Source organism: Coregonus clupeaformis, chromosome 28 (assembly GCF_020615455.1).
Source record: "Coregonus clupeaformis isolate EN_2021a chromosome 28, ASM2061545v1, whole genome shotgun sequence".
In the NCBI taxonomy this organism is placed as follows: Eukaryota; Metazoa; Chordata; class Actinopteri; order Salmoniformes; family Salmonidae; genus Coregonus; species Coregonus clupeaformis.
In genome coordinates, this window is record NC_059219.1 from 6,327,389 (window position 1) to 6,353,365 (window position 25,977).

The window sequence follows — 25,977 nt, forward strand, 5'->3', positions numbered from 1 at the left end:
ATGGGGAACACGGCTCAGGAAAAAGAGAAACGGACTGATGTTGAAGGAAAAAGACACAAGAAAAAAGAGGCGGAGAAGCAAGGGAGAGAAAACGCTGAAGTCTCTCTCCCCCAGCACAGCCAATCAGTGACACGCACCAGGGATTCTCAGCCTATCACAACGCCCGGAGTAGGGGTCACCACGGGGTCAAACTCCCGTCTGACCAATCAGCTTAATGGGAAAACGGACACATATGACAGGAGCAAGACCCCTGCTAGAGGCATGGTCAGGGAAGTGAGCCTGTCAGAAGATGTGTTTGAAGCCAACACCCCAGAGAGGATACATTTACAGAACACTGAAAATACCAAGTTACCTGGGAAACTGGTAGCGCCCTCTGCAGCCAGTGTGAGGAATAAGATCCACCAGTTTGAAGCTCTGACACAGACATCTCAGGTCCCAGTGCCCAACTACCTGAAGCCCAGACGGGCTTTCTCTGTCCCGGAGCAGCTCAGTGAGGCTAGAGAGGCGGTCAGTAAGAGTGGGTCGGATAGACAGGTAGGGGGGGTGAGGGGAGTATGGGAGAGAGTGAGAGGAGGAGGAGAGGGAGGGATTGTAATAATGGACGGGGTGAGAGGACAAGGAGAAGGGGTAAGGAAGAGTGTGCCAGATAAAGCGCTTGGTGGAGGGAGAGGAGGGGAGGTAGTGAGAGAAGAGGGGGAAGAGAGGAAGGCAGATAGAGGGTGGGCGTTGAGGTCTATGTCAGTGGATGAGGTGGGGGTGAGGCTGGGGAGCAGGGAGAGAGGGGGAGTGGGGGAGAGAGGAGGAGTGGGTTATAGAGGGGGAGTAAGGGAGAGAGGGGGAGTAAGGGAGAGAGGGGGAGTGGAGGAGAGAGGGGGAGTGGAGAGAGGGGGAGTAGGGGAGAGAGAGGGAGTGGGGGAGATAGGAGGAGTGGGCTATAGAGGGGGAGTGGAGAGAGGGGGAGTAGGGGAGAGAGGGGGAGTGGGGGAGAATGCTGTTGGCTCTGGGACATTTTCCAACCTCAAGGGTAAACTAGACATCCCTCTGAATGACAAAACCACCAGAGACACTCTGAGAGACTTTTCAATTGATGAGCCAGACCTCCCCAAACACACAGTCACACCCCAGGACTGGAGTAGGAGAGGCACCAACACAAAGACTACTACAGTCACTGCCAAGGATACTTCATCCTCCCAGCTGTCTAACTGTAATAACAACTCCAATGAGGTTCTAGGGGCCCCTGACCAGTCTAGGAGGCTTCACAGTAGAGACTCACCTAACCTGCCATCTCCAGTGAGCGATGACGACAAGACACCCACCAACACCCCCCAGAACTCCCCCTTCCACCCCCAGAACTCCCCCTTCCACCCCCAGAACTCCCCCTTCCACCCCCAGAACTCCCCCTTCCAACCCCAGAACTCCCCCTTCCACCCCCAGAACTCCCCTTCCACCCCCAGAACTCCCCCTTCCACCCCCAGAACTCCCCCTTCCAACCCCAGAACTCCCCCTTCCACCCCCAGAACTCCCCCTTCCACCCCCAGAACACCTCCCCACACCTCCCAACTACTTCCCTGCAGCCGAAACACCAACAAGGTGTAGATTCAGGCCTGGCTGCCCTAAAGCACCCTCCAGTCTCTACACACACAGCCCAGGGTAGGGTCACTACTGACCCTGATATCCCAGTCTCACATTCTGGCCTGGGGAGGGATTCCCTGTCTCTCCCCCTGTCCCTTCCCCTCACCTCCTCCTCCTCCCCCAGCAGCCTCCCCCTCCTCCCCACTCTGGCTCGATGGAACTCAGAGGAGGGGGGGTGGAGTGATGAGGAGGATACTGATGATGAAGGTACGGAGAAGGACGAGGACTCCAACTACGACTCAGACTCTGCTGAATCCTCGGTGACCATCACCAGTACCATGAGCCAATCACATCGCAGGAGCTTCTCTCTCAGGTGGGTCACTTTTGTTTTCAACTTATGATGAAAATACTACACTAAACACAACAAGCACAATGTTTAAAAGTCAATTAAATTGTGGTTATTGTCAGGCTACCTGTTACATGATTCTGTATAATGTACTTGTTTTTATCTAATCATTCAAATGTGTGTTTATTCCCCCACTATGTCTCTCTCCCTCAGTCTGGCAGAGCTGTGTAACTTCGGAGAGGTAGACTATGATCCCCAGTCTTCCTCTGACAGTGAGGAGTGGCTGTCCAGCCGGTCAGCCAGCCTGTCGTCTGACGTGTCGGCCCTATCCTGTGTGTCTGTCCTGGGCAGTGATGAGCTGGACCGCCTGCTGGACGACGTAAAGGGCCTGGGGGACACAACCCTGCAGGTACTACAACTATCTTCACTACACCAGACTAAACAACCAGCTAAAACATTACATTAGAGTGTTATTACATTATAATTAGCATTAATAATAGCATCAGTATTTGTCAATGCTCAACTGCCATCTTGTGCTGTTGCTGTTCTATCCCCCTTCGCTATCTCTCCCCGCTCTATAGAATTATGAGGATGTCCAGGTGGTGGTTCTCCATAAGGAAGTTGGTGTGGGACTAGGCTTCACCATGGCAGGAGGAGTGGACCAGAACAAACCTGTCATTGTGAGTACTACTCAACCAGTACCAATGCTTCTGTGTTTCTGTGACCGACTCAGTTCGCCCACATAATTCAAGACCACATTAGTCCACTGATCTAAAGCCTAGGCATCATGGTTTTTCACTTCCTGGTCCATTCTGACCTCTGACCTCTGGTGTTTGACTTCCAGGTCCATAAGGTGTTCCCGGCGGGGGTGGCGGCTGAGGAGGGATCCATCCAGGAGGGAGACAAGGTCCTGTCAATCAATGGCACAGCGCTGTGTGGCTCTTCCCACAGCGAGGTGCTGAGGACACTAAGGAGGGCGCGGACTCAGGGGATGGGTGTGGTTGTCTTGAGGAGAGGGGGGGTAACAGACCCCTGTAAGGGAGGAACAGTGACAGACAGTCGGGGAGGGACACAGACAGAGCCTACTAACACAGGTGAGATGGATCAGTTGGTTGGAGCATTGTAGTAGCACTTAACTGTTACCACAGTTTATCTAAAGCAGAGCAACATTGATCAATGTTCCAAAGTCATTTCCACAGCTTCTCTCTTATCACCCTGAACCTGTTGTTTTGACAGAGAACGTAGACAAATGTGTGTGTGGGAGTCATTTTGACCGTGTGTGTGTGTCCTGTGTGTCAGGTCAGAGGGTGTGTGTGAGGCTGGAGAAGCGCAGCAGAGACCTGGGCTTCAGTCTGGAGGGAGGAGTGGGTTCCAGCCTGGGAGACAAACCCCTCACCGTACAGAAACTCTTCCTGGGTGAGAGGTCAACCTACCTACAAAATATAATAGTATTAATTAACGTTACTTGGTCATCTATTTTATTCCTTTTATGTTTCCACCTATTGATGAGATGACGTATTCGGTTTTCATGTTATAATCTTGTGTATATATTTAGTTTTCATGTATTTTCCAGTGGACCACAACGGAAATAAGTTAAACCTTTTTGTCATCCTTGATGATTTAAAAAATGCAATAATGCATTGTGTCCACATGTGGTTGTATTGTGTTTTTTTAAATGGTCAAATAAATGACATCAAATACATGTACTGTACATCACCACAAGCTGACCTTTGTATTGGGTACATTCAAATTAATGTCTATTTCGTCAGCCAAAACACGGGTCAAACTCCAAGCTCAGAACATTGGTTATGAGCTGTCTGATAAAGATATCAAGGTAAACATCAACTAACAATAAGCCCCTCTTCTCTTTCAGGTGGTCCAGTGAACCAGGTGTCTCCAGGGGACGAGGTGTTGGAGATCGAGGGTGTGAGCTTGGTGGGCCTGAGGAGACTGGAGGCCTGGACCTTGATCAGAACACTGCCCCCTGGGCCTGTGGATGTGGTACTACACCGTCCTCACAAACCACAGTGACAGGAATGAACATTGATATGCACCCTCAATATGCTTATAACAAAGCACTGAAGAATTGTACTCCTATGAGGTTGAAGTGAGGGTTGCCAATCTGATTTTGGGTCTGTGGTTCGGGTCAACTTCTACCTCAAGTGAGAGGGATGATATCTATCGCACCAGTCATACGATAACAAAGCACTGAAGAGATCAGTGCACATTGAGGAGAGGACCTGTATATAGGGTCAACCCGGGGTATGAAGAGGGAGAAAGAGATCAATACATAGGTCATTTATTTAATTTTGTAGAGATATGTTGTATGTTTCTTTAATACCTAGTCTGCTCATTGTTTTATATGATGAAATGTAAGGAGTTTTGTATATGGCTGTTGTAATATATATTGTGACTAGAAAGTTAATAACCGTCCTCCGTCTACTTGCTGTTAATAAATCCTACAATAACCCCATGGTTGAAAACGGTCCCTGTTTAAACGCAGTACATGGTGGCAGGTAGCCTAGCGGTTAAGAGCGTTGGGCCAGTAATCGACTAGTGAAAAATATGTTGATGTGCCCTTGAGCAAGGCACTTAACCCTAATTGCTCCTGTAACTCTCTCTGGATAAGAGCATCTGCTAAATTACTAAAATGTAAATGTATATTGTTTTACTTACAGGGGGCGCTAGAGGATCACATATTATCTGCGCGCCTACGTTGCCCACAAATATACTCGGTTCTCAGGGATAGGTGTGTGTGTGTGAGTGCATGTGTGCACGTGCAATGAGGCTCTTAGGTGTAGTTTATAGGCCTATATGTGTTTATGTAATGTCTCATGTCTCAGCGACACATCGCGTTTGATTGACACTGATTAATTAGCGACAGGTCAAGTCAGAATGACGCAACCTGTCAGAAGACACTGCTCTTGGTGGCATGGGTTCTCATTGGATGGGTCTCAGTCCCTGACGCCTGACCATGTGATAAGATAGCATTAGGCAATCGCCGATGTAATACTATTTCAAGGTTAGTTTTTTCTGCCCTTGACAAGAGAATAATGCCAAGCCATTGTTTACTGCTCCCCAATGCAATCTTTAGTGAGCTAGTGATACTTCATAACATTTCAACCATGCTGCGTTTCCTTAGGGCGGCAGGTAGCTTAGTGGTTAAGAGCGTTGTACCAGTAACCGAAAGGTCGCTGGTTCTAATCACCAAGCCGACTAGGTGAAAAATCTGTCGATGTGCCCTTGAGCAAGGCACTTAACCCTAATTGCTCCTGTAAGTTGCTCTGGATAAGAGCGTCTGCTAAATGACCAATTTATTTTAGTATCCGTCTGTGTGTTTGTTGCCTTCCCTGCGTCATTATCTCCTCATTATCGGTAGTGTCTTTTTATTATCCTGAGGGTTTCATCAGGGCCTGTTCAGGAGATGTGACATTTCATAACATTCAGATAGAAATGTATTTTCTAGAGCAGACACATGGGTCTCTGTCATGTAGAATACAGAGTTGTGCCAGCTCTAAGCACATTTCTACTTCTTTGCTTTACCTGAAATTGAAGGGCAGTTCACTTGCCTTCCTCAGTTATGTGTGCATTCCCTCTTTTATTTTTCTCTGTGGTTTATTAATTACAGTAGATTACTCAACGCTGTTACAAGAGAGGTCGATATAACCTCACTGACCAATCTTATCACTCCAGTGGAGTTGTTAACAAAGGCTTAATTAATGATTAGTTGCTTAGTTGGCACATGCCTACATTAGGTTTGCCCAAAGAACCAAAGGGCAGTGTGGTACGATTATAAAGTCCTTTTGAAATGTACTAAAACTGAAGAATCAGAACACACAAATGGGCATGTATGCACACACACACACACACACACACACATGCACACACATGCACACACACACACACGGCACCTTAGGAGATCATGTTTTAACAGATGCAAACCCCTCCGGAAGGTCACATGGTCCTTATCTAATTTCCTGTAGTATCTATAGGGTCGGGTGGGGTTTGTACACACAACATACAGATATTTTATAGGCCACCACTCTATTACACAACGCACACTCAATATTGAACCAGGCCTATGTATTATAATCAATACAAAGAATACCAGAGAAACAAGGGAAGACAGGCAGAGATGTTCTGCAATACTAAATTTTAAACCCAGATAAGTAAATCTCGGGTTAAAACTATTATGATGTTCTAATTATATTTATATTGGAACAAAACAGCTAAATGGATATGGCTAGCTAGTTAGCTTGCAAGCTAGCAATATGAATCTGAGATCCAACTTTTTTCTCAAATAACTTAGCTGGCTAATTGACTTCCTCAAGCATGGTAAGACAAAGCAGCTCAAATGTTTAATCACACCAAAAACACAGCAGATACTGTTTGTTTAGAAGAAGGATGACATTTAACTAGGATTTAAAACTAGGTTTAGTGCAGTTTAGAGTTCATGGTTATGGAGGCCAAAGTCTGATTGATGAGATTAGATCCAATACTTTAGTTAATGGACAGTCAGCCGTGTGTGTGAGTGTGTGTGTGTGTGTGTGTGTGTGGTTGACATGGATTTGATCAGGGGACAGGTCGGGCACTGATAAAGACGGTAACTAGCTAGTAAAGGAGTGCACAGGGAAAGACGATGATGGACATCAGGCGACGGACAGGTGAAGATGACAGCTGTTATTGATTAAATTACACTTTTTATTTTTGCCTTTGACAGAGTGTGAATACCACATTGACTCCAAGATTCTGCAGAAACCAGTTGATCTGCGTGGGCATCTGATCTGCACAGAGCATCATACACTCACATAATCTGTAGGCCGGCCAGGTGTAAGCTACAGGTTTAGGCACAGATGCGTATAGATGTCTCAGATGTGACAGGGGACAGACGGACAGAGGGACAGGTCCAGGCTAACAAACAGGTATTGGTGATGGAGGAGAGAGGGCAGGTATCAGACAGAGACCCCTGGCCAGTGGCCCCAGAGGTCAGAGAGATGGGGGTTAAGGGACCCAGCTTTAAGCCCCAAGTGGAGTGGGTGAAGCAGACACTGAGGATGACGAACCCCCTGGTTCGGGAGTGTTTGGGAGAGCTGATGGGAACCTTCGTTCTGCTGGTGAGTAGCCTACCTTCTATCTCAAGGCCATCAGACTGTTAAATAGCCATCACTAGCACATTAGAGGCTGCTGCTGCCTATTGAAATCACTGGCCACTTTAAGAAATGGAACACTAGTCACTTAAATAATGTTTACATATCTTGCACTACTCATCTCATATGTATATACTGTATTCTATTCTATAATATTCTACTGTATCTTAGTCCATGCCGCTCTGTCATTGCTTGTCCATATATGTATATATTCTTAAATCCCATTCCTTACTAGTTTTGTGTGGTTTGGGTATATGTTGTGAAATTGTTAGATATTACTTGCTAGATATTACTGCACTGTCGGAGCTAGAAGCACAAGCATTTCGCTATACCCGCTATAACATCTGCTAAACACGTGTATGTGATAAATAACATTTGATTTGATTTGAAAACATAAAGCACAGTATTTTTATAGATGGAAGATTTTTGAAGATAAAAAAATACAAATACAATATATATATATATATATATATATGTCACGCCCTGGCTCTGGGACTCTTATGTTGAGCCAGGGTGTGTAGTTTCTATGTGTTTGTGTTCTAGGTTCTTTATCTAGCTCTTGTGTTTCTGTGTTGGCCGGGGTGGTTCTCAATCAGAGGCAACGAGTATCAGCTGTTGCTTGTTGTCTCTGATTGGGTACCATACTTAGGCAGCCTGTTTGCCACAGTGTTTTGTGGGATCTTGTTCCGTGTTGGTTTTGTATTGTAACCAAGGACTTCACGTATCGTTTTGTTGTTTTGTTCGTGTGGTACTCTAATAAATAAGTATGTTCGCAAATCACGCTGCGCATTGGTCCACTGTGTTCGACGATCGTGACAATATATATATACACTGCTCAAAAAAATAAAGGGAACACTAAAATAACACATCCTAGATCTGAATGAATGAAATAATCTTATTAAATACTTTTTTCTTTACATAGTTGAATGTGCTGATAACAAAATCACACAAAAATTATCAATGGAAATCAAATTTATCAACCCATGGAGGTCTGGATTTGGAGTCACACTCAAAATTAAAGTGGAAAACCACACTACAGGCTGATCCAACTTTGATGTAATGTCCTTAAAACAAGTCAAAATGAGGCTCAGTAGTGTGTGTGGCCTCCACGTGCCTGTATGACCTCCCTACAACGCCTGGGCATGCTCCTGATGAGGTGGCGGATGGTCTCCTGAGGGATCTCCTCCCAGACCTGGACTAAAGCATCCGCCAACTCCTGGACAGTCTGTGGTGCAACGTGGCGTTGGTGGATGGAGCAAGACATGATGTCCCAGATGTGCTCAATTGGATTCAGGTCTGGGGAACGGGCAGGCCAGTCCATAGCATCAATGCCTTCCTCTTGCAGGAACTGCTGACACACTCCAGCCACATGAGGTCTAGCATTGTCTTGCATTAGGAGGAACCCAGGGCCAACCGCACCAGCATATGGTCTCACAAGGGGTCTGAGGATCTCATCTCGGTACCTAATCGCAGTCAGGCTACCTCTGGCGAGCACATGGAGGGCTGTGCGGCCCCCCAAAGAAATGCCACACCACACCATGACTGACCCACCGCCAAACTGGTCATGCTGGAGGATGTTGCAGGCAGCAGAACGTTCTCCACAGCGTCTCCAGACTCTGTCACGTCTGTCACATGTGCTCAGTGTGAACCTGCTTTCATCTGTGAAGAGCACAGGGCGCCAGTGGCGAATTTGCCAATCTTGGTGTTCTCTGGCAAATGCCAAACGTCCTGCACGGTGTTGGGCTGTAAGCACAACCCCCACCTGTGGACGTCGGGCCCTCATACCACCCTCATGGAATCTGTTTCTGACCGTTTGAGCAGACACATGCACATTTGTGGCCTGCTGGAGGTCATTTTGCAGGGCTCTGGCAGTGCTCCTCCTGCTCCTCCTTGCACAAAGGCGGCGGTAGCGGTCCTGCTGCTGGGTTGTTGCCCTCCTACGGCCTCCTCCACATCTCCTGATGCACTGGCCTGTCTCCTGGTAGCGCCTCCATGCTCTGGACACTACACTGACAGACACAACAAACCTTCTTGCCACAGCTCGCATTGATGTGCCTTCCTGGATGAGCTGCACTACCTGAACCACTTGTGTGGGTTGTAGACTCCGTCTCATGCTACCACTAGAGTGAAAGCACCGCCAGCATTCAAAAGTGACCAAAACATCAGCCAGGAAGCATAGGAATTGAGAAGTGGTCTGTGGTCACCACATGCAGAACCACTCCTTTATTGGGGGTGTCTTGCTAATTGCCTATAATTTCCACCTGTTGTCTATTCCATTTGCACAACAGCATGTTACATTTATTGTCAATCAGTGTTGCTTCCTAAGTGGACAGTTTGATTTCACAGAAGTGTGATTGACTTGGAGTTACATTGTGTTGTTTAAGTGTTCCCTTTATTGTTTTGAGCAGTGTATGTGTCATATAAACAGTACAATAAAATGCTTACTTGCAGGTTTCCTCTCGACATTGCAAATAAGAATGGAGATAAAACCTGTGTAAGCAGCAAGCAGTAAGTAGACAAATGTCCACCAGTCAACTCCACTTATTGCAACCATGTTCCCACATGCAGTAGTGTAAAGTACTTAAGTAAAAATAGTTTAAAGTGCTACTTAAGTAGTTTTTTGGGGATCTGTATTTTACTATTTTTGACCACTTTTACTTTTACTCCACTACATCCCTAAAGAAAATAATGTACTTTTTACTCCATACATTTTCTCTGACACCCAAAAGTACTCATTACATTTTGCATTCTTAGCAGGACAGGAAAATTGTCCAATTCATGCACGTATCAAGAGAACATCCCTGGTCATCCCTACTGCCTCTGATCTGGCGGACTCACTAAACACACATGCTTCGTTTGTAAATGATGTCTGAGTGTTGGAGTGTGCCCCTGGCTATCCGTTAAAAAATTATACTAGAAAATGGTGTCGTCTGTTTTGCTTTATATAAAGAATTTGAAATAATTTATACTTTTACTTTTTGTTTTAGAAATTACATATACTTTTGATACTTGAGTATATTTAAAACCAAATACTTTTAGACTGTTACTCAAGTAGTATTTTACTGGGGACTTTCACTTTTACTTGAGTCATTTTCTATTAAAACATCTTTACTTTTACTCAAATATGACAATTGGGTACTTCTTCCACCACTGCCTATGTGGAAATGTGAACATCTCTTTATCAGTAGCCTATTTACAGTAGCTTATGAAAAAGTTTTTTGGTACATTATTAAGTTGATAACTTGAAACTATAACCAGAGAGGTTTTAGCTGTATGGCATGATTTGATCACTTCTTAGGGTTACTAGCACCTATAAAAAAAAATCCATCTTTGTTCAACTCTGAGCAGTTGTTTTGGGCCAGGCAAGTTAGCCCTTGTCTTTTTGGAAATTGAACTCAAATCTTATTGCTGGCAATGTCATAAGAATCAAACATTGATAACTTGAAAGTCCTGATTTCTAGGGTATTTTTAAGATGTCAGGCTTGTTAAAATCCATTCATCCATTTTGGCACGGTGACTCACAACCCAAACCAGATGCAACTGGTTTCAAGTTGCCAAGAGACGTCATGTGATCTCTTACTGCTATCTAGTGGATGGACTGGGAATCAGACAGGGAATATACAAAATATACAAAACATTAAGAACACATTAAGAGCCTTTGAACAGGGTATGGTAGTAGGTGCCAGGCCCACCAGATTGTGTCAAGAACGGCAACGCTGCTGGGTTGTTCACGCTCAACAGTTTCCAGTGTGTATCAAGAATGGTTAACCACCCAAATGACATCCAGCCAACTTGACACAAGTGTGGGAGTCATTGGAGACAATATTGGCCAGCATCACTGTGGAATGCTTTCGACACCTTGTAGAGTCCATGCCCTGACAAATTGAGGCTGTTCTGAGGGCCAAAGGGTCGGGGTGCAACTAAATATTAGGAAGGTGCTCATAATGTTTGGTATACTTAGTGTATTTACAGTGCATTCAGAAAGTATTCAGACCCCTTTACTTTTTCCACATTTTGTTACATTACAGCCTTATTCTAAAATGGATTAAATTGTTTTTTCCCCCTCATCAATCTACACACAATACTCCATAATGACAAAGCAAAAACTGGTTTTTAGAAATTGTAGCAAATTTACTACAAATAAAAACCGGAAATATCACATTTACATAAGTATTCAGGGGGTTTCCTCAGTACTTTGTTGAAGCAGCTTTGGCAGCGATTACAGCCTTGAGTTTTCTTGGGTATGATGCTACAAGCTTGGCACACCTGTATTTGGGGAGTTTCTCCCATTCTTCTCTGCAGATCCTCTCAAGCTATGTCAGGTTGGATGGGGAGCGTCGCTGCACAGGTATTTTCAGGTCTCCTGTTCGATCAGGTTCAAGAACGTGCTCTGGCTGGGCCACTCAAGGACATTCAGAGACTTGTCCCGAAGTCACTCCTGCATTGTCTTGGCTGTGTGCGTAGGGTCGTTGTCCTGTTGGAAGGTGAACCTTTATGAGGGTAGTATACAATATTATACGTAATTTAGATAATGCCACCAGAGGTGGTCAGATTTGACTGTAGGAGCTGTAGTAAATGTGTCTTGATTGATATTGAAGTAATATAATAATCTCGTTAACACTCTTTACTGCTACTTTACTTTATAGACCTGTAAAGTTTTACAGGACAATGACTTATCTTAACAGAGACCAGCTCAGATAACCAGTCTTACAAGTCTGCGTATTGTGGCTTATTAAAGGCTATGGCTATCTAACAAATAGTAAGGAGAAGTCGTTTCCTAGAAGTAGATGGGTCGTTCCACGAAAAGAGTGCCTTTTGCGTCCCTTTGATATTTCAAGTCGAAATTGTGCACCCATATTGAATTTTAAAAGCCTGTTATATTGAATGAAGTGTCCTTTAATATAGGCCACATGGAGAATTCAATACAGTGGGGAAAAAAAGTATTTAGTCAGCCACCAATTGTGCAAGTTCTCCCACTTAAAAAGATGAGAGAGGCCTGTAATTTTCATCATAGGTACACGTCAACTATGACAGACAAAATGAGAATTATTTTTCCAGAGAATCACATTGTAGGATTTTTAATGAATTTATTTGCAAATTATGGTGGAAAATAAGTATTTGGTCAATAACAAAAGTTTCTCAATACTTTGTTATATACCCTTTGTTGGCAATGACACAGGTCAAACGTTTTCTGTAAGTCTTCACAAGGTTTTCACACACTGATGCTGGTATTTTGGCCCATTCCTCCATGCAGATCTCCTCTAGAGCAGTGATGTTTTGGGGCTGTCGCTGGGCAACACGGACTTTCAACTCCCTCCAAAGACTTTCTATGGGGTTGAGATCTGGAGACTAGCTAGGCCACTCCAGGACCTTGAAATGCTTCTTACGAAGCCACTCCTTCGTTGCCCGGGCGGTGTGTTTGGGATCATTGTCATGCTGAAAGACCCAGCCACGTTTCATCTTCAATGCCCTTGCTGATGGAAGGAGGTTTTCACTCAAAATCTCACGATACATGGCCCCATTCATTCTTTCCTTTACACGGATCAGTCATCCTGGTCCCTTTGCAGAAAAACAGCCCCAAAGCATGATGTTTCCACCCCTATGCTTCACAGTAGGTATGGTGTTCTTTGGATGCAACTCAGCATTCTTTGTCCTCCAAACACGACCAGTTGAGTTTTTACCAAAAAGTTCTATTTTGGTTTCATCTGACCATATGACATTCTCCCAATCCTCTTCTGGATCATCCAAATGCACTCTAGCAAACTTCAGACGGGCCTGGACATGTACTGGCTTAAGCAGGGGGACACGTCTGGCACTGCAGGATTTGAGTCCCTGGCGGCGTAGTGTGTTACTGATGGTAGGCTTTGTTACTTTGGTCCCAGCTCTCTGCAGGTCATTCACTAGGTCCCCCCGTGTGGTTCTGGGATCTTTGCTCACCGTTCTTGTGATCATTTTGACCCCACGGGGTGAGATCTTGCGTGGAGCCCCAGATCGAGGGAGATTATCAGTGGTCTTGTATGTCTTCCATTTCCTAATAATTGCTCCCACAGTTGATTTCTTCAAACCAAGCTGCTTACCTATTGCAGATTCAGTCTTCCCAGCCTGGTGCAGGTCTACAATTTTGTTTCTGGTGTCCTTTGACAGCTCTTTCGTCTTGGCCATAGTGGAGTTTGGAGTGTGACTGTTTGAGGTTGTGGACAGGTGTCTTTTATACTGATAACAAGTTCAAACAGGTGCCATTAATACAGGTAATGAGTGGAGGACAGAGGAGCCTCTTAAAGAAGAAGTCACAGGTCTGTGAGAGCCAGAAATCTTGCTTGTTTGTAGGTGACCAAATACTTATTTTCCACCATAATTTGCAAATAAATTCATAAAAAATCCTACAATGTGATTTTCTGGATTTTTTTCCCTCAATTTGTCTGTCAGAGTTGACGTGTACCTATGATGAAAATTACAGGCCTCTCTCATCTTTTTAAGTGGGAGAACTTGCACAATTGGTGGCTGACTAAATACTTTTTTTCTCCACTGTACATCCGATATTTTATCATGTAAATGTAATAAAGACATGTTATTTTGACATGTCCCTCCGTGCGCCTTCTGTGACTTCTAGGAAGATTTTAACCCACTTAACCAAAACGTTTCACCATAATTGTAAAACAAAGTCATATCTGAAGATTATCATTTATTTCATGTGATTAGTGAATCATTTACGTCTGTCCCAAATTTTAGGGTCAACCCTGTTACATGAACTGAACTCTCGTCTTAATATGGTGAAACTATTCCTTTTTAAACATTTCTTTTCTCCAAAGAAACATTTAACATCTGATAGTCAAATCATAGTGTAAAAGCAGGTGAGCTGGTTCGACAACTAAATGCAATTTTCTGGTGTTTTGTGATGGAAAACTGAGCGGGTCGAGCAGAACACGTTACCCATAGATAGACAGGCTAGAGTTTTTCTTACAATTTACATTTGTTTGTGAAGCTTGCATTCAATTGCTACTCCTTCTTGCACACAACAAGCTTCCATTCAGTGGATTCATGGCTAATTTAAGATGAAATCATCAACACTGTTACGGTCAACCCTGTTACTTTATTTGGCACTTACTAAAGTAATTTTTGTACTGAACCTTTTACTGCAGTGGGCTAAATCAGGGTCACACAGATTGATTCTTGGTAGTCTTAAACAAATCTACTTTGAATCAAAAGTATACACCTCACACACATGGTTATGGGCTTAAAAAAAAAGAAGACGTACCATGTCAGATAAAGAGTTGAGGGTGCTTTTGGTCATTGACTGCAGGAAAGGGCTACCCTCTAGAGATGGGAAAACATGTTTTTTTATTCAGTTGAACATGCACTCTTTATTACAGAATGTTACAATTTTGTGAAATCTAAAGGCTTTTTTGACCAAGTTACACTTCTCAAAAGACATTGAATTGGTGGAACGACCCAGACAGAGAGAAGAAGTAGGTGTATGGGTGCTTCAACTGCTTGTTGTTGCTGTGTGACTGTCAGTCCTCCTAGCCACGGCTGCAGTGTCTGTTCATTTCCCCTCTTTCTTTTACAGTATCTCTGTTGAGCTCCTCTATTTCCCCTCTCCTCCTTTCTTCCCCTCTATCACATTCCCTCTCACCCCCTTTACCTCTACTCTACACTAAAAAGAACAGGTTCCTGGAGTATCCTTCAGGGGTTCTTCAAATTGAAGCTGTGGGGGAACCCCTTTTAATGGATCCTCGAATAACCCTTTGAATAACCTTTTGGGGTTAATCTTTGAACTACACCCCCCTCCCCTATTATTATTATTATTATTATTATTAATAAGAATAATAATAATACACATGATAATGACAACAATAACACCATATTTTAGTTGTCAGTGTTTATTATGATTTTAGTGGCAAAGCAGAATAAAAAAATCTCCCAGCAGAGCCCCAAGTCCAATGGGTATATCCTTTGGCATGTTGATGTTAATGTGTTGATATTCTCTGGATCCATAGCCAGAATGATTTTGCAGTGCATGGTGATCGAAGATGTTTCCTGTTATATTCGTAAGAGGTTTTGGGAGGGTGAAGTCTGTGAATCCCAAAAATTGTAATTATACAGATGTTTAACAAAACATGCACACAACAGTATTCATACCTTGGTTTTTTATGGTAAACATGAATGAAAAAAACTGTTTTGATAATGGTTTTCATACACATACCTTGTCCATAATGTAGAGGCCTATGGGATATTCATTGAAGAGGTAAGGGAGGAGGATTGTACATATGATCTGCATAACTGTCACACCCTGGCCTTAGTTATCTTTGTTTTCATTAATAATTTAGTTAGGTCAGGGTGTGACATGGTGAAGTATGTGTTTTGGTTTGTCTAGGGGTTTGTAGGTTTAATGGGGTAATATCTTGTCTAGGTGTTTGTATGTTGATGGCTGCCTAGATTGGTTCTCAATTGGAGACAGCTGTGGTTTATTGTCTCTAATTGGGAGCCATATTTAAGGCAGCCATGGGCATCATGTGTTTGGGGGGTAATTGTCTATGTTGAACGTTTGTTGCTTGTCTGTGCACTTATGTTATTTAGCTTCACGGTTGTTTGTTGTTTTGTTAGTTTTGGATAGTGTTCGGTTTCGTGTTTTTCTCTCTTCCAAAATAAAGAGATGTATTTTGCACACGCTGCGCCTTGGTCCAATATCTCACAAGAAGACGATCGTGACAGAATTACCCACCAATCTAGGACCAAGCGGCGTGTCAAGCGGCAACAGGACCCACCTACACAGGATTCATGGACATGGGAGGAGATACTGGATGGAAAGGGTCCTTGGGCACAACCGGGAGAATATCGCCTCCCTCGTGAAGAGCTGGAGGCAGCTAAAGCCGAGAGGAGGCGATATGAGGAGGCAGCACGGAGGCAAGGCTGGAAGCCCGTGAGTACTACCCAAAAATTTATTGGGGGGGGCCTTAAAGGGAGTGTGGCGAAGTCAGGTAGGAGACCTGCGCCTACTCCCTGTACTTACCGTGGAGAGCGAGAGTACGGGCAGACACCGTGTTACGCAGTAGAGCGCATGGTGTCTCCTGTACGCGTGCATAGCCCGGTTCGGTACATTCCAGCTCCACGTATCGGCCGGGCTAGATTGAGCGTTGAGCCGGATGTCATGAAGCCGGCCCAACGCATCTGGCCACCAGTGCGTCTCCTCGGGCCGGCTTACATGGCACCAGCCTTACACATGGTGTCCCCGGTTCGCCTACATAGCCCGGTGCGGGTTATTCCACCTTCCCGTACTGGTCGGGCGACGGGGAGCATACAACCAGGTAAGGTTGGGCAGGCTCAGTGCTCAAGGGAGCCAGTAAGCCTGCACGGTCCGGTATTTCCGGCGCCACCTCCCCGCTCCAGCCCAGGACCACCAGTGCCTACACCACGCACCAAGCCTCCTGTGTGTCCCCAGAGTCCTGTGCGTCCTGTTGCTGCTCCCCGCACTAGCCCTGAGATGCGTGTCCTCAGCCCGGGACCACCAGTTCCGGCACCACGCACTAGGCCTTATGTGCGTCCCCAGGGTCCAGCATGCCCTGTTCCTTCTCCCCGCACTAGCCCTGAGATGCGTGTTCTCAGCCCGGTACCTCCAGTTCCGGCACCACGCACCAGGCCTATAGTGCGTCTCGGCCGGCCAGAGTCTGCCGTCTGCCCAACGGCGCCTGAACTGCCCGTCTGCCCAACGGCGCTTGAACTGCCCGTCTGCCCAACGGCGCCTGAACTGCCCGTCTGTACTGAGCCTGCAAAGCCGCCCGTCTGCCATGAGCCTTTAGAGCCGTCCGCCAGACCGGAGCCGCTAAAGCCTTCCGCCAGACAGGAGCCGCTAGAGCCTTCCGCCAGACAGGAGCAGCGAAGCCTTCCGCCAGACAGGAGCAGCCAGAGCCTTCCGCCAGACAGGATCAGCCAGAGCCTTCCGCCAGCCATGAGCAGCCAGATCCGTCAGCCAGCCACGAGCAGCCAGATCCGTCAGCCAGCCATGAGCAGCCAGATCCGTCAGCCAGCCACGAGCAGCCAGATCCGTCAGCCTGCCACGAGCAGCCAGATCCGTCAGCCTGCCATGAGCAGCCAGATCCGTCAGCCAGCCATGAGCAGCCAGATCCTTCAGCCAGCCATGAGCAGCCAGATCCGTCAGCCAGCCACGAGCAGCCAGATCCTTCAGCCAGCCACGAGCAGCCAGATCCGTCAGCCAGCCATGAGCAGCCAGATCCGTCAGCCAGCCATGAGCCGTCCAGCCAGGATCCGCCAGAGCCGTCCAGCCAGGATCCGCCAGAGCCGTCCAGCCAGGATCCGCCAGAGCCGTCCAGCCAGGATCCGCCAGAGCCGTCCAGCCGGGATCCGCCAGAGCCGTCCAGCCAGGATCCGCCAGCCAGCCAGGATCCGCCAGAGCCAGCCAGCCAGGATCCGCCATTCAGTCCGGTGCTGCCCCTTAGTCCGGTGCTGCCCCTTAGTCCGGTGCTGCCCCTTAGTCCGGTGCTGCCCCTTAGCCCGGTGCTGCCCCTTATCCTGGTGCTGCCCCTTAGTCCGGTGCTGCCCCTTAGTCCGGTGCTGCCTCTTAGTCCGGTGCTGCCCCTTAATCCAGTGGGGTTAAGTTGGAGGGTGGTCATTTGGAGGAGGCTACGTAAGCGGGTAGTGACTATGGTGGGGTGGGGACCACGACCAGTGCCAGAGCCGCCACCGTGGACAGACGCCCACCCAGACCCTCCCCTAGACTTTATGCTGGTGCGCCCCGGAGTTCGCACCTTATAGGGGGGTTATGTCACACCCTGGCCTTAGTTATCTTTGTTTTCATTAATAATTTAGTTAGGTCAGGGTGTGACATGGTGAAGTATGTGTTTTGGTTTGTCTAGGGGTTTGTAGGTTTAATGGGGTAATATCTTGTCTAGGTGTTTGTATGTTGATGGCTGCCTAGATTGGTTCTCAATTGGAGACAGCTGTGGTTTATTGTCTCTAATTGGGAGCCATATTTAAGGCAGCCATGGGCATCATGTGTTTGTGGGTAATTGTCTATGTTGAACGTTTGTTGCTTGTCTGTGCACTTACGTTATTTAGCTTCACGTCGTTTGTTGTTTTGTTAGTTTTGGATAGTGTTCGGTTTCGTGTTTTTCTCTCTTCCAAAATAAAGAGATGTATTTTGCACACGCTGCGCCTTGGTCCAATATCTCACAAGAAGACGATCGTGACAATAACATACCAATACCAATTTACATACCTTTGTATGCCTCCTCGTCTGTAAACCTGCAGACACAGACACAAAAGTGATCAGTTCAGTCATCTGCATCCAATACAGCTAGCCTTCAACATATTCGTATAGCATTCATATTGTTACCTCTTTGTTGATTGATATCCATTGAATTGTGTCCATTTTCTGTTTTAGAAAGATTTGCACAAATATGAAAAGATCGATATTATCATCATAAAACAATATCAATTTAGATCATACAAGGGACAAACCTTACCTTCAATTTAGGAGATCTTTACATTTTTCAGTTAAGTGCCTGCACCTGCTGTCCTTTTAAATTCAAATCCAAATGCTTCAGTTGGGCTGTTAGGTTCCTGCAAGAACCCCCACCCACTTTTGGGGGCAATTTTCAGTGCCAAGAACCCTAAGGTTCTTTGAAGAACTTTGACTTAGAAGAACCCTTGTTGAACCCCTAATTTTTTGTGTACTTGCACTTTGCTTCTCTTATTCCTTCTCCCTCCTTCCTTCTCCCCACCACTCTCTCATCTCCTCCCTCACTGTATTCTTTCAACCTGGAGTCATGTGTAGAGTAACATAGTAAACTTAAGTCTGTCTCCCTCCATTTAGTATGGTATGTATTAATTTGTGGATGTCCATCATCCATTTCATATGATACTGTATGTTATGAATTACAATTTGTATAATGTGTTACGATTTGCAATTCATACAATATGCTATGAATTTTCAATACGTATGATATGTTACAAATTCCAATTTGTTGTGGCTAACGTTAGCTAGGAGGCTATGTGGCTAACACTAATGTTAGCTACAGTAGGTGGCTAACGTTAGCTAGGCTAGGGGTTAGGGTTAGGGGTTAAGGTTAGGGTTAAGGTTAGGGTAAGTTTAAAGTAAGGGTTATGAGTTAAGTTAAAGAGTTAGGGTTGGGTTCGGGTTAGGGGAAGGGTTAGCTAACATGCTAAGTAGTTGCAAAATAGCTAAAAAGTAAGTAGTTGCTAAAATGCTAATGTTGTCCATTATGAGATTTGAACACGCAACCGTTGACTTGCTAGACATTCGTATTATATGCTCACCCATCCACTCCGACCAACCACCCTTCTTTCATTTTTGCCTTAAGTAAACTTCTGTCTTATGTATCCATACCAAACCTAACTAGTGCTGATCAATTAACCAAATTTTTTTTTTTTGGGGGGGGGTGTTTTAAACAACTAATTGACCGAAGTCAGTTCAATTATTTGAATTCCATTTCGTTCGTTTTTTCTGTTAGCTCAATGAGCACATTGCACAGTTTCTCTAGAGATAAATCAGATCAAGCCCGGACTGTGTGATATAGTAGGGAGATGTAGTTTCCAACAGGCCAATATACTACATAGTTTAGTGCAAAAAACGTGGTAATTAACTTCTTTGACCATAATCCATTGCATGCCTACTTGTCCGATCTCTGTGTTTCTTTTAGGCCTGCTACATTAGGTTAGTTTGGGGCAGACCCGGAGAGGGAGAGAAGAGACAGAACAATGTGCGATCGAGAGTGATAGAGAGCAGTTGCTTCGTGAGGTATCTCTACCTGAAAATACATGATCTAAGTGATGGATAGTTGGTATTCAGCAGTCATAAAAGCACACCTTATTTACTTTGAAGAACTACTAAAATAGTGATTTAGTCAGACAGCATAGGCAGCAGCTCTATAGAGATGAGATGATGACTTGGAATTAAATAATAAAGTCATCAAATAAAACAAATGTAATATACACAACATTTCATTAAAGTAATGTGAATAAATGATGGTAAATTAGCAGTAATGGGCAGTCACTACCATCATGGGACTTATATGAATTGTTTTATTCTGTGTTGTTACAGCATTCATCCTACATAATGCATAGTGCATTAATGTCTAAAGAAATTATCGTACTGAAAATGAACCGACCTCAAACAGCACTAATCGCTCAGCACTAAAAGTTGAATATCATACTAATTTCAGTGTCCTTTCTTTATATTTACTATGTTACATCTCATTTATGAGACCAGATTGACTCTTTAACCTAATTTGACTTAAATTCTGACTCCCCTCTCTCCCCCTCTGTCTTCCTCTAGATGTTTGGCTGTAGTGCATCAGCCCAGGTGAAGACCAGTAGAGAGACTAAAGGACAGTACCTCTCAGCCAACATGGCCTTCTCTGTAGGGGTCATGTCTGCCATGTACCTCTGCAAGGGGGTCTCAGGTAAACCCTACTACACCTTTAATCCCAAACCAACTCCCATCCCAAACCTGGGATTAGACTAGATACTGTCATTTTCTCTACTTGAAACAACAACTCATACAGTATACAGTATGCACAGTACAGAGGAGGCTGGTGGGATGAGCTATAGGAGGATGGGCTCATTGTAATAAATAATAATATGCCATTTAGCAGACGCTTTTATCCAAAGCGACTTAGTCATGCGTGCATACATTTTTATTTTTTTTTTTTTTGTATATGGGTGGTCCCGGGGTTCGACCCCACTACCTTGGCGTTACAAGCGCCGTGCTCTACCAGCTGAGCTACAGAGGACCACTGGAACGGAGTCAAACATGTGGTTTCCATATGATACTGTTCCATTTACTCCATTCCAGCCATTACAATGAGCCCGTCCTTCTATAGTTCCTCCCACCAGCCTCCACTGGTACAGTATATTTCCCCTTCAACTGACAACCCTAATCCTAAAATGAATACACACAGCAAATTCTCCAGTGTTAAATCAACACTGACAGACAAATATGTTATCATGATGTCACGGACGTTGAAGGACGGGTCAGACCAAGGCGCAGCGTGAAATGCATACATGTTTATTATCCAAAATAAACACACAAACAAAACAACGTAAAGTGAAGTCCTCAGGCTAAACACCACACCACACCACACCACACCACACCACACCACACCACACCACACCACACCACACCACAGAACAAGATCCCACAACTAATGATTGCAAACAGGCTACTTAAGTATGATCCCCAATCAGAGACAACGAGCGACAGCTGCCTCTGATTGGGAATCACACCCGGCCAAACATAGAAATACACAACCTAGAATGTGAACATAGAAATAATAACATAGATCTCCACACCCTGACTCAACATACAAGAGTCCCATAAGTCAGGGCGTGACACATGAAAATGTTATTACTCAACACAATACAAGTATTTAATAAGGCCTTATTTTGAGGGCCTAGTTTTATCCTAATGCAGTAGCCTGAAACTCATGTTCTTCAGGCCTGCAAGTCACATTGTGATGGCTTGCAAAGTGATGTGTAATTCATATTGGAATACAGCCAGAGTGGGGATATCCAACATTTTGGAATTTTTATTCACCTGCAATCTGCATTCAGAATGACTGCCGGGTTGAGCAGACAAAGCCATGAGACAACCTAAACCATCTAAACTGGAACAACCATTTCAGTAACGGGTGCAATAAATCCATGTAACAGATTGTAATAGTTTTGAAAAATGTTATGTTATTTATATTTAAGTAACATAAGATTAATGAATCAACAGTACATGCAAAAAACATAGATATTGAAATAAACAATTCCAAAAATCAACCTGCAATAGAGCATGCTGGGAAATATGTTAATGATGGGCATGGTTTTGGTTTAACACTGGTTATTAACACCAAAGCTTGGGTTCTTTTTACACCAATGAGTGTTAATGTAACACTTACAGGGTTAATTGAACACCTGAATCAACACTAGGAATGTTACACTAAAAAATCAACACTAGGTAATACTGGCCAATTTGCTGTGCACCATTACTAAGCTTGATTTCATTAGCGGTTCTCATATGTCTGTACCCTCCCATTCTACGTATTTATACCATACTGTCAACGGCAGTCTGGCAACAGTAACGGACGTAGGGGTGGTGTGAAATGGTCACACAAGCGCCCAGACTTCTATGTGAGTTATGAGTGTAACATTACTGTGGTCACACAGTGCTAGCTGTCTGTCGTGTCCTGGTGATTCATTCTGCATTAGGCTGTTACTGCAGTGGCCACAACTCTCCATGGTCTCACTCCCACACACACTCTCACTCTTTTTAATCTGTGTGTGTGTGTGTGTGCGTGTGTGCTTGTGATGTTCACAGATTTAGTGGGTGAGATCATAAACAGGTTGACAGATTCTCTCCCTCTCTCTCCCCCTCTCTCTCCCTCTCCTCTCTCGTCTCTCTTCTCTCCCCCTCCTTCTCTCTCTCTCTACCTCTCTATCTCCTCTCTCTCTCTCTCTCTCTCTCTTGCTCTTGCTCTCTCTCTCCTGTAGGAGCCCATCTGAACCCAGCGGTCACTCTGAGTTTCTGTTCGTTGGGCAGGGTGCCCTGGGTGAAGCTGCTCCCATACTCTCTGTGTCAGGTGCTGGGAGCTTACCTGGCCTCTGGCCTGGTCTTCCTGGTCTACTATGGTCAGTCACACACACTCTCACACCAGTCCCACCAATCATTGGTGTCATGTCAGCTTGTTACATGCAGATGCAGCAGTATAGAGTGGTAAGACATTAGGATATAGTGTGTGCCATGATGAATGTCACTGAACAACCAGTTCCCTTTCTCTGTCAGATGCTATCATGGACTTCAGTGGAGGGAATTTGACAGTGTACGGGGCAAATGAGACGGCATCCATCTTTGCCACCTATCCCGTAGAGCACCTATCTCTCAGCAGCAGCATCCTAGACCAGGTCAGATCAATATGATACAGTATGAAGCAGGAACAGATGAGGGTGGGTCGTCACTAACTACCACAGCCACAAAGTCATAAACCATGTCTATTTTCTACAATTTCTCTTCTTAAAATCTGATTTTAAACCTAAACCTAACCTTAACCACACGGCTAACCTTATGCTTAACCCTAACCTTAAATTAAGATTACATTATCATTCATTGTTACAATATAGACAATTATATACTTTGTGGCTGTCTAGTGGAAACCATAATGGTGTTATAAATGTGAACATTCAGAAATATAAGAAAGTTAAATGGAACTGGGTGATTTGTTTTGTTAACGATTGACTCCTCGAGAGCTTGGGACTATAAGGTTCTATCTGCATTTTTGTCAAAATGGAGTTTTTGACATAGCCTTGTTCTGTTCAATGTTCTCTACCTACTGTATATAGTACTCTAAATACCACCAATTCATGTTGTTAAGTTCAAAAGAATACAAGATAAAATTGTTGACATCATTCAAACCAATGACGGTTTGGAACTTTAATGAAGCCAATTATCTCAGAATGATCTTTTTGCAGATAGAACCTTATAGTCCCAAGCTCTCGTCCTGTATTTGCTGGTTTCACACACAGGTGGTGGGCACTGCCATGTTGATGCTCTGCATCCTCCCATTGGACGACCAGAAGAATAGTCCTGCCCCCGACGCTCTGATCCCGCCCATCGTTGCCGTGGTGGTCCTGGGGATCGGCATGTCGATGTCGTCCAATTGCGGAGGAGCGATAAATCCCGCCCGTGACTTGGGGCCACGCCTCTTGACACTGACCGCCGGCTGGGGCACTGAAGTGTTCACGTAAGTCTTCTAGCACACACACACATTTTGACCTGAGAAAGCAGGTGTGCAACATGTGAGACAATACATGAATTGGTCAGTGGGTCAGTTAAATGCAGGGGAGAGAAGAGTGAACCATATAAAAGGAGTGGCCTACTCCTGAACTAGAGGTGGATCTGGTTTGTGTGTTTGTGAATGTGTTGGTGCCAAGTGTGCCAAATGTGCCAAGCACAGGAGGCTGCTGAGGGTGGATGGCTCATAATAATGGCTGGAATGGAGTGAATGGAATGGTATCAAACACATGGAAACCATGTGTTTGATGTGTTCGATACCATTCCATTAATTCCATTCCGGCCATTACTATGAGTCGGTCCTCCCCAATTAAGGTGCCACCGGCCGCCTGTGGTGCCAAGTGTGCCCGTAAGACACTTTATGTCTATAGGAACATCTACCAGCAGATACCAATGTGCTAGACAGGTACATGACGGACACACATGGCACAGATACCATATTTCAATTTGGAACTGGGCACGAGCTGTTGGAGTGTAGTTGATTGACTTGCAGACGTGGTAACGAATCCTCCCTCCCTCCTTCTCTTCTCTCTAGGTGTTATAACTACTGGTTCTGGGTTCCCCTGACGGCTCCTCTGCTGGGAGGGATGGTGGGCTCTGGGATGTATCTGGTCTTCATCGCGTGGCACCTGCCCGACCTTCCAACGAACCCCCCCATAGATAGCCCCTCTACCAAACCCACCGCAGAGGTGTGGAAGCAGCCCCCAGCACCAGAGAAGGAAGGGGTGGAGTTGAAAACTGCCGTTTTCTAGATAGGGTAGAGACATTCAGGCCTACTGTTGAAGTGAGAATGTGCACAGTGAGCGGGAATCTTTTCATTTTAATCACTGAATTCCAACTGACTTCGAAGAGACTCCAACCCCCCACTGGGCAAAAACTGGTTGAATCAACGTTGTTTCCATGTCATTTCAACCCCAAAAAATCAAAGGGATGACATTGAATCAACGTGAAAAACTGATTGGATTTGCAAAAGGTCATCAACATAAGGGCATTTATCTTTTTTTCTACCAACTTTTCACCTAAATCCAATGTTGTTGAATTCACATTAGTTGACAACTCAACCAAATGTAAATCAAAACTAGACATTGAACTGACTTCTTTGCCCAGTGGGGAGACATTTTTCTCTGGCTGGCTGTTTCCTATATGAGAAGGGACATGCTAACAGACTGATGGGAGAACATCTGTCCAAGACTCCCCTCCTATCATATTGTTCTATTGAGATGCTGCTGCTGATTGAAGATCATGTGTATATATTAGTAGAGAGCTTCTATGACACACAGCTATGAAAGGAGAAATTGATATTATGATTAGAGCCTTCTGATTGTTTTTTTTGTGGGTTTTATCTTTGACAGGTATTTCCAGCATTAGCAACTGGGTTTGCTGCAGGCAGAAATCCAAGGAAAATGCTCTTTAATTGACACAAGCTGTCTACAATCAATCATTCAATGTCTGAATGTGAGTGAGTGACTGTTATGGGGGGGCTAAGCTAGGTGAGGCGTATCTCTACGAAACGTAATTGCACAAAGCCTATTATTTGGCAGGGAATACTATTTGTACACTGAACAAAATGTTTAATGCAACATGTAAAGTGTTGGTTCCGTGGTTTATGAGCTGAAATAAAAGATCCCAGACATTTTCCATATGCACAAAAAGCGTATTTCTCTCAAATGTTGTGCACAAGTGTTGTGCACAAGCTTTACAACCCAGGACCCCCACATCTGGCTTCTTCACCTGCGGGATTGTCTGAGACCAGCCAACCAGACAGCTGATGAAACTGAGGAGTATTTATGTCTGTTATAAAGCCCTTTTGTGGGGAAAAACGAATTCTGATTGGCTGGGCCTTGCTCCCCAGTGGGTGGGCTAGTCTCCCAAGTGGGTGGACCTATGCCCTCCCAGGCCCACCCATGGCTGTGCCACTGCCCAGTCATGTGAAATCCATAGATTAGGGCCTAATGAATTTATTTCAATTGACTGATTTCCTTATGAACTGTAACTCAGTAAAATCGTTGAAAATGTTGAACATTGCGTTTATAATTTTGTTCATTATAGATCAGTGATTATACACCTCATTTTGCTCAAGCTGATCCTCTCCCAGACTCAAT

General features: G+C 44.9%; 2 protein-coding genes across 2 annotated transcripts; both read left to right on the top strand.

Annotated features, from left to right (window-relative positions):
* Positions 1-4,393, top strand: LOC121543778 (pro-interleukin-16-like). The gene is made up of 7 exons (XM_045208305.1): positions 1-511; positions 1,435-1,945; positions 2,132-2,327; positions 2,500-2,598; positions 2,763-3,012; positions 3,218-3,334; positions 3,792-4,393. Exons 1-7 carry the CDS (start codon positions 1-3, stop codon positions 3,947-3,949), a joined length of 1,842 nt encoding a protein of 613 aa, XP_045064240.1. The 3' UTR covers positions 3,950-4,393.
* A 1,904-nt stretch (positions 4,394-6,297) lies between these two features.
* Positions 6,298-25,646, top strand: LOC121542701 (aquaporin-10-like). The gene is made up of 6 exons (XM_041852196.2): positions 6,298-7,032; positions 20,378-20,504; positions 22,579-22,716; positions 22,871-22,989; positions 23,608-23,825; positions 24,411-25,646. Exons 1-6 carry the CDS (start codon positions 6,772-6,774, stop codon positions 24,625-24,627), a joined length of 1,080 nt encoding a protein of 359 aa, XP_041708130.1. The 5' UTR covers positions 6,298-6,771; the 3' UTR covers positions 24,628-25,646.
* Positions 25,647-25,977: the final 331 nt, after the last annotated feature.

Coding starts and splice junctions, on each gene's coding strand:
- LOC121542701 (XM_041852196.2), top strand. CDS start 6,772: ATGCGTATAGATGTCTCAGATGTGACAGGGGACAGACGGACAGAGGGA. Junction 7,033..20,377: donor TGGGAACCTTCGTTCTGCTG/GTGAGTAGCCTA, acceptor GTCTTCCTCTAG/ATGTTTGGCTGTAGTGCATC. Junction 22,717..22,870: donor GGTCTTCCTGGTCTACTATG/GTCAGTCACACA, acceptor TTTCTCTGTCAG/ATGCTATCATGGACTTCAGT.
- LOC121543778 (XM_045208305.1), top strand. CDS start 1: ATGGGGAACACGGCTCAGGAAAAAGAGAAACGGACTGATGTTGAAGGA. Junction 512..1,434: donor TGAGGCTAGAGAGGCGGTCA/GTAAGAGTGGGT, acceptor TTCCACCCCCAG/AACTCCCCTTCCACCCCCAG. Junction 3,335..3,791: donor CGTACAGAAACTCTTCCTGG/GTGAGAGGTCAA, acceptor CTTCTCTTTCAG/GTGGTCCAGTGAACCAGGTG.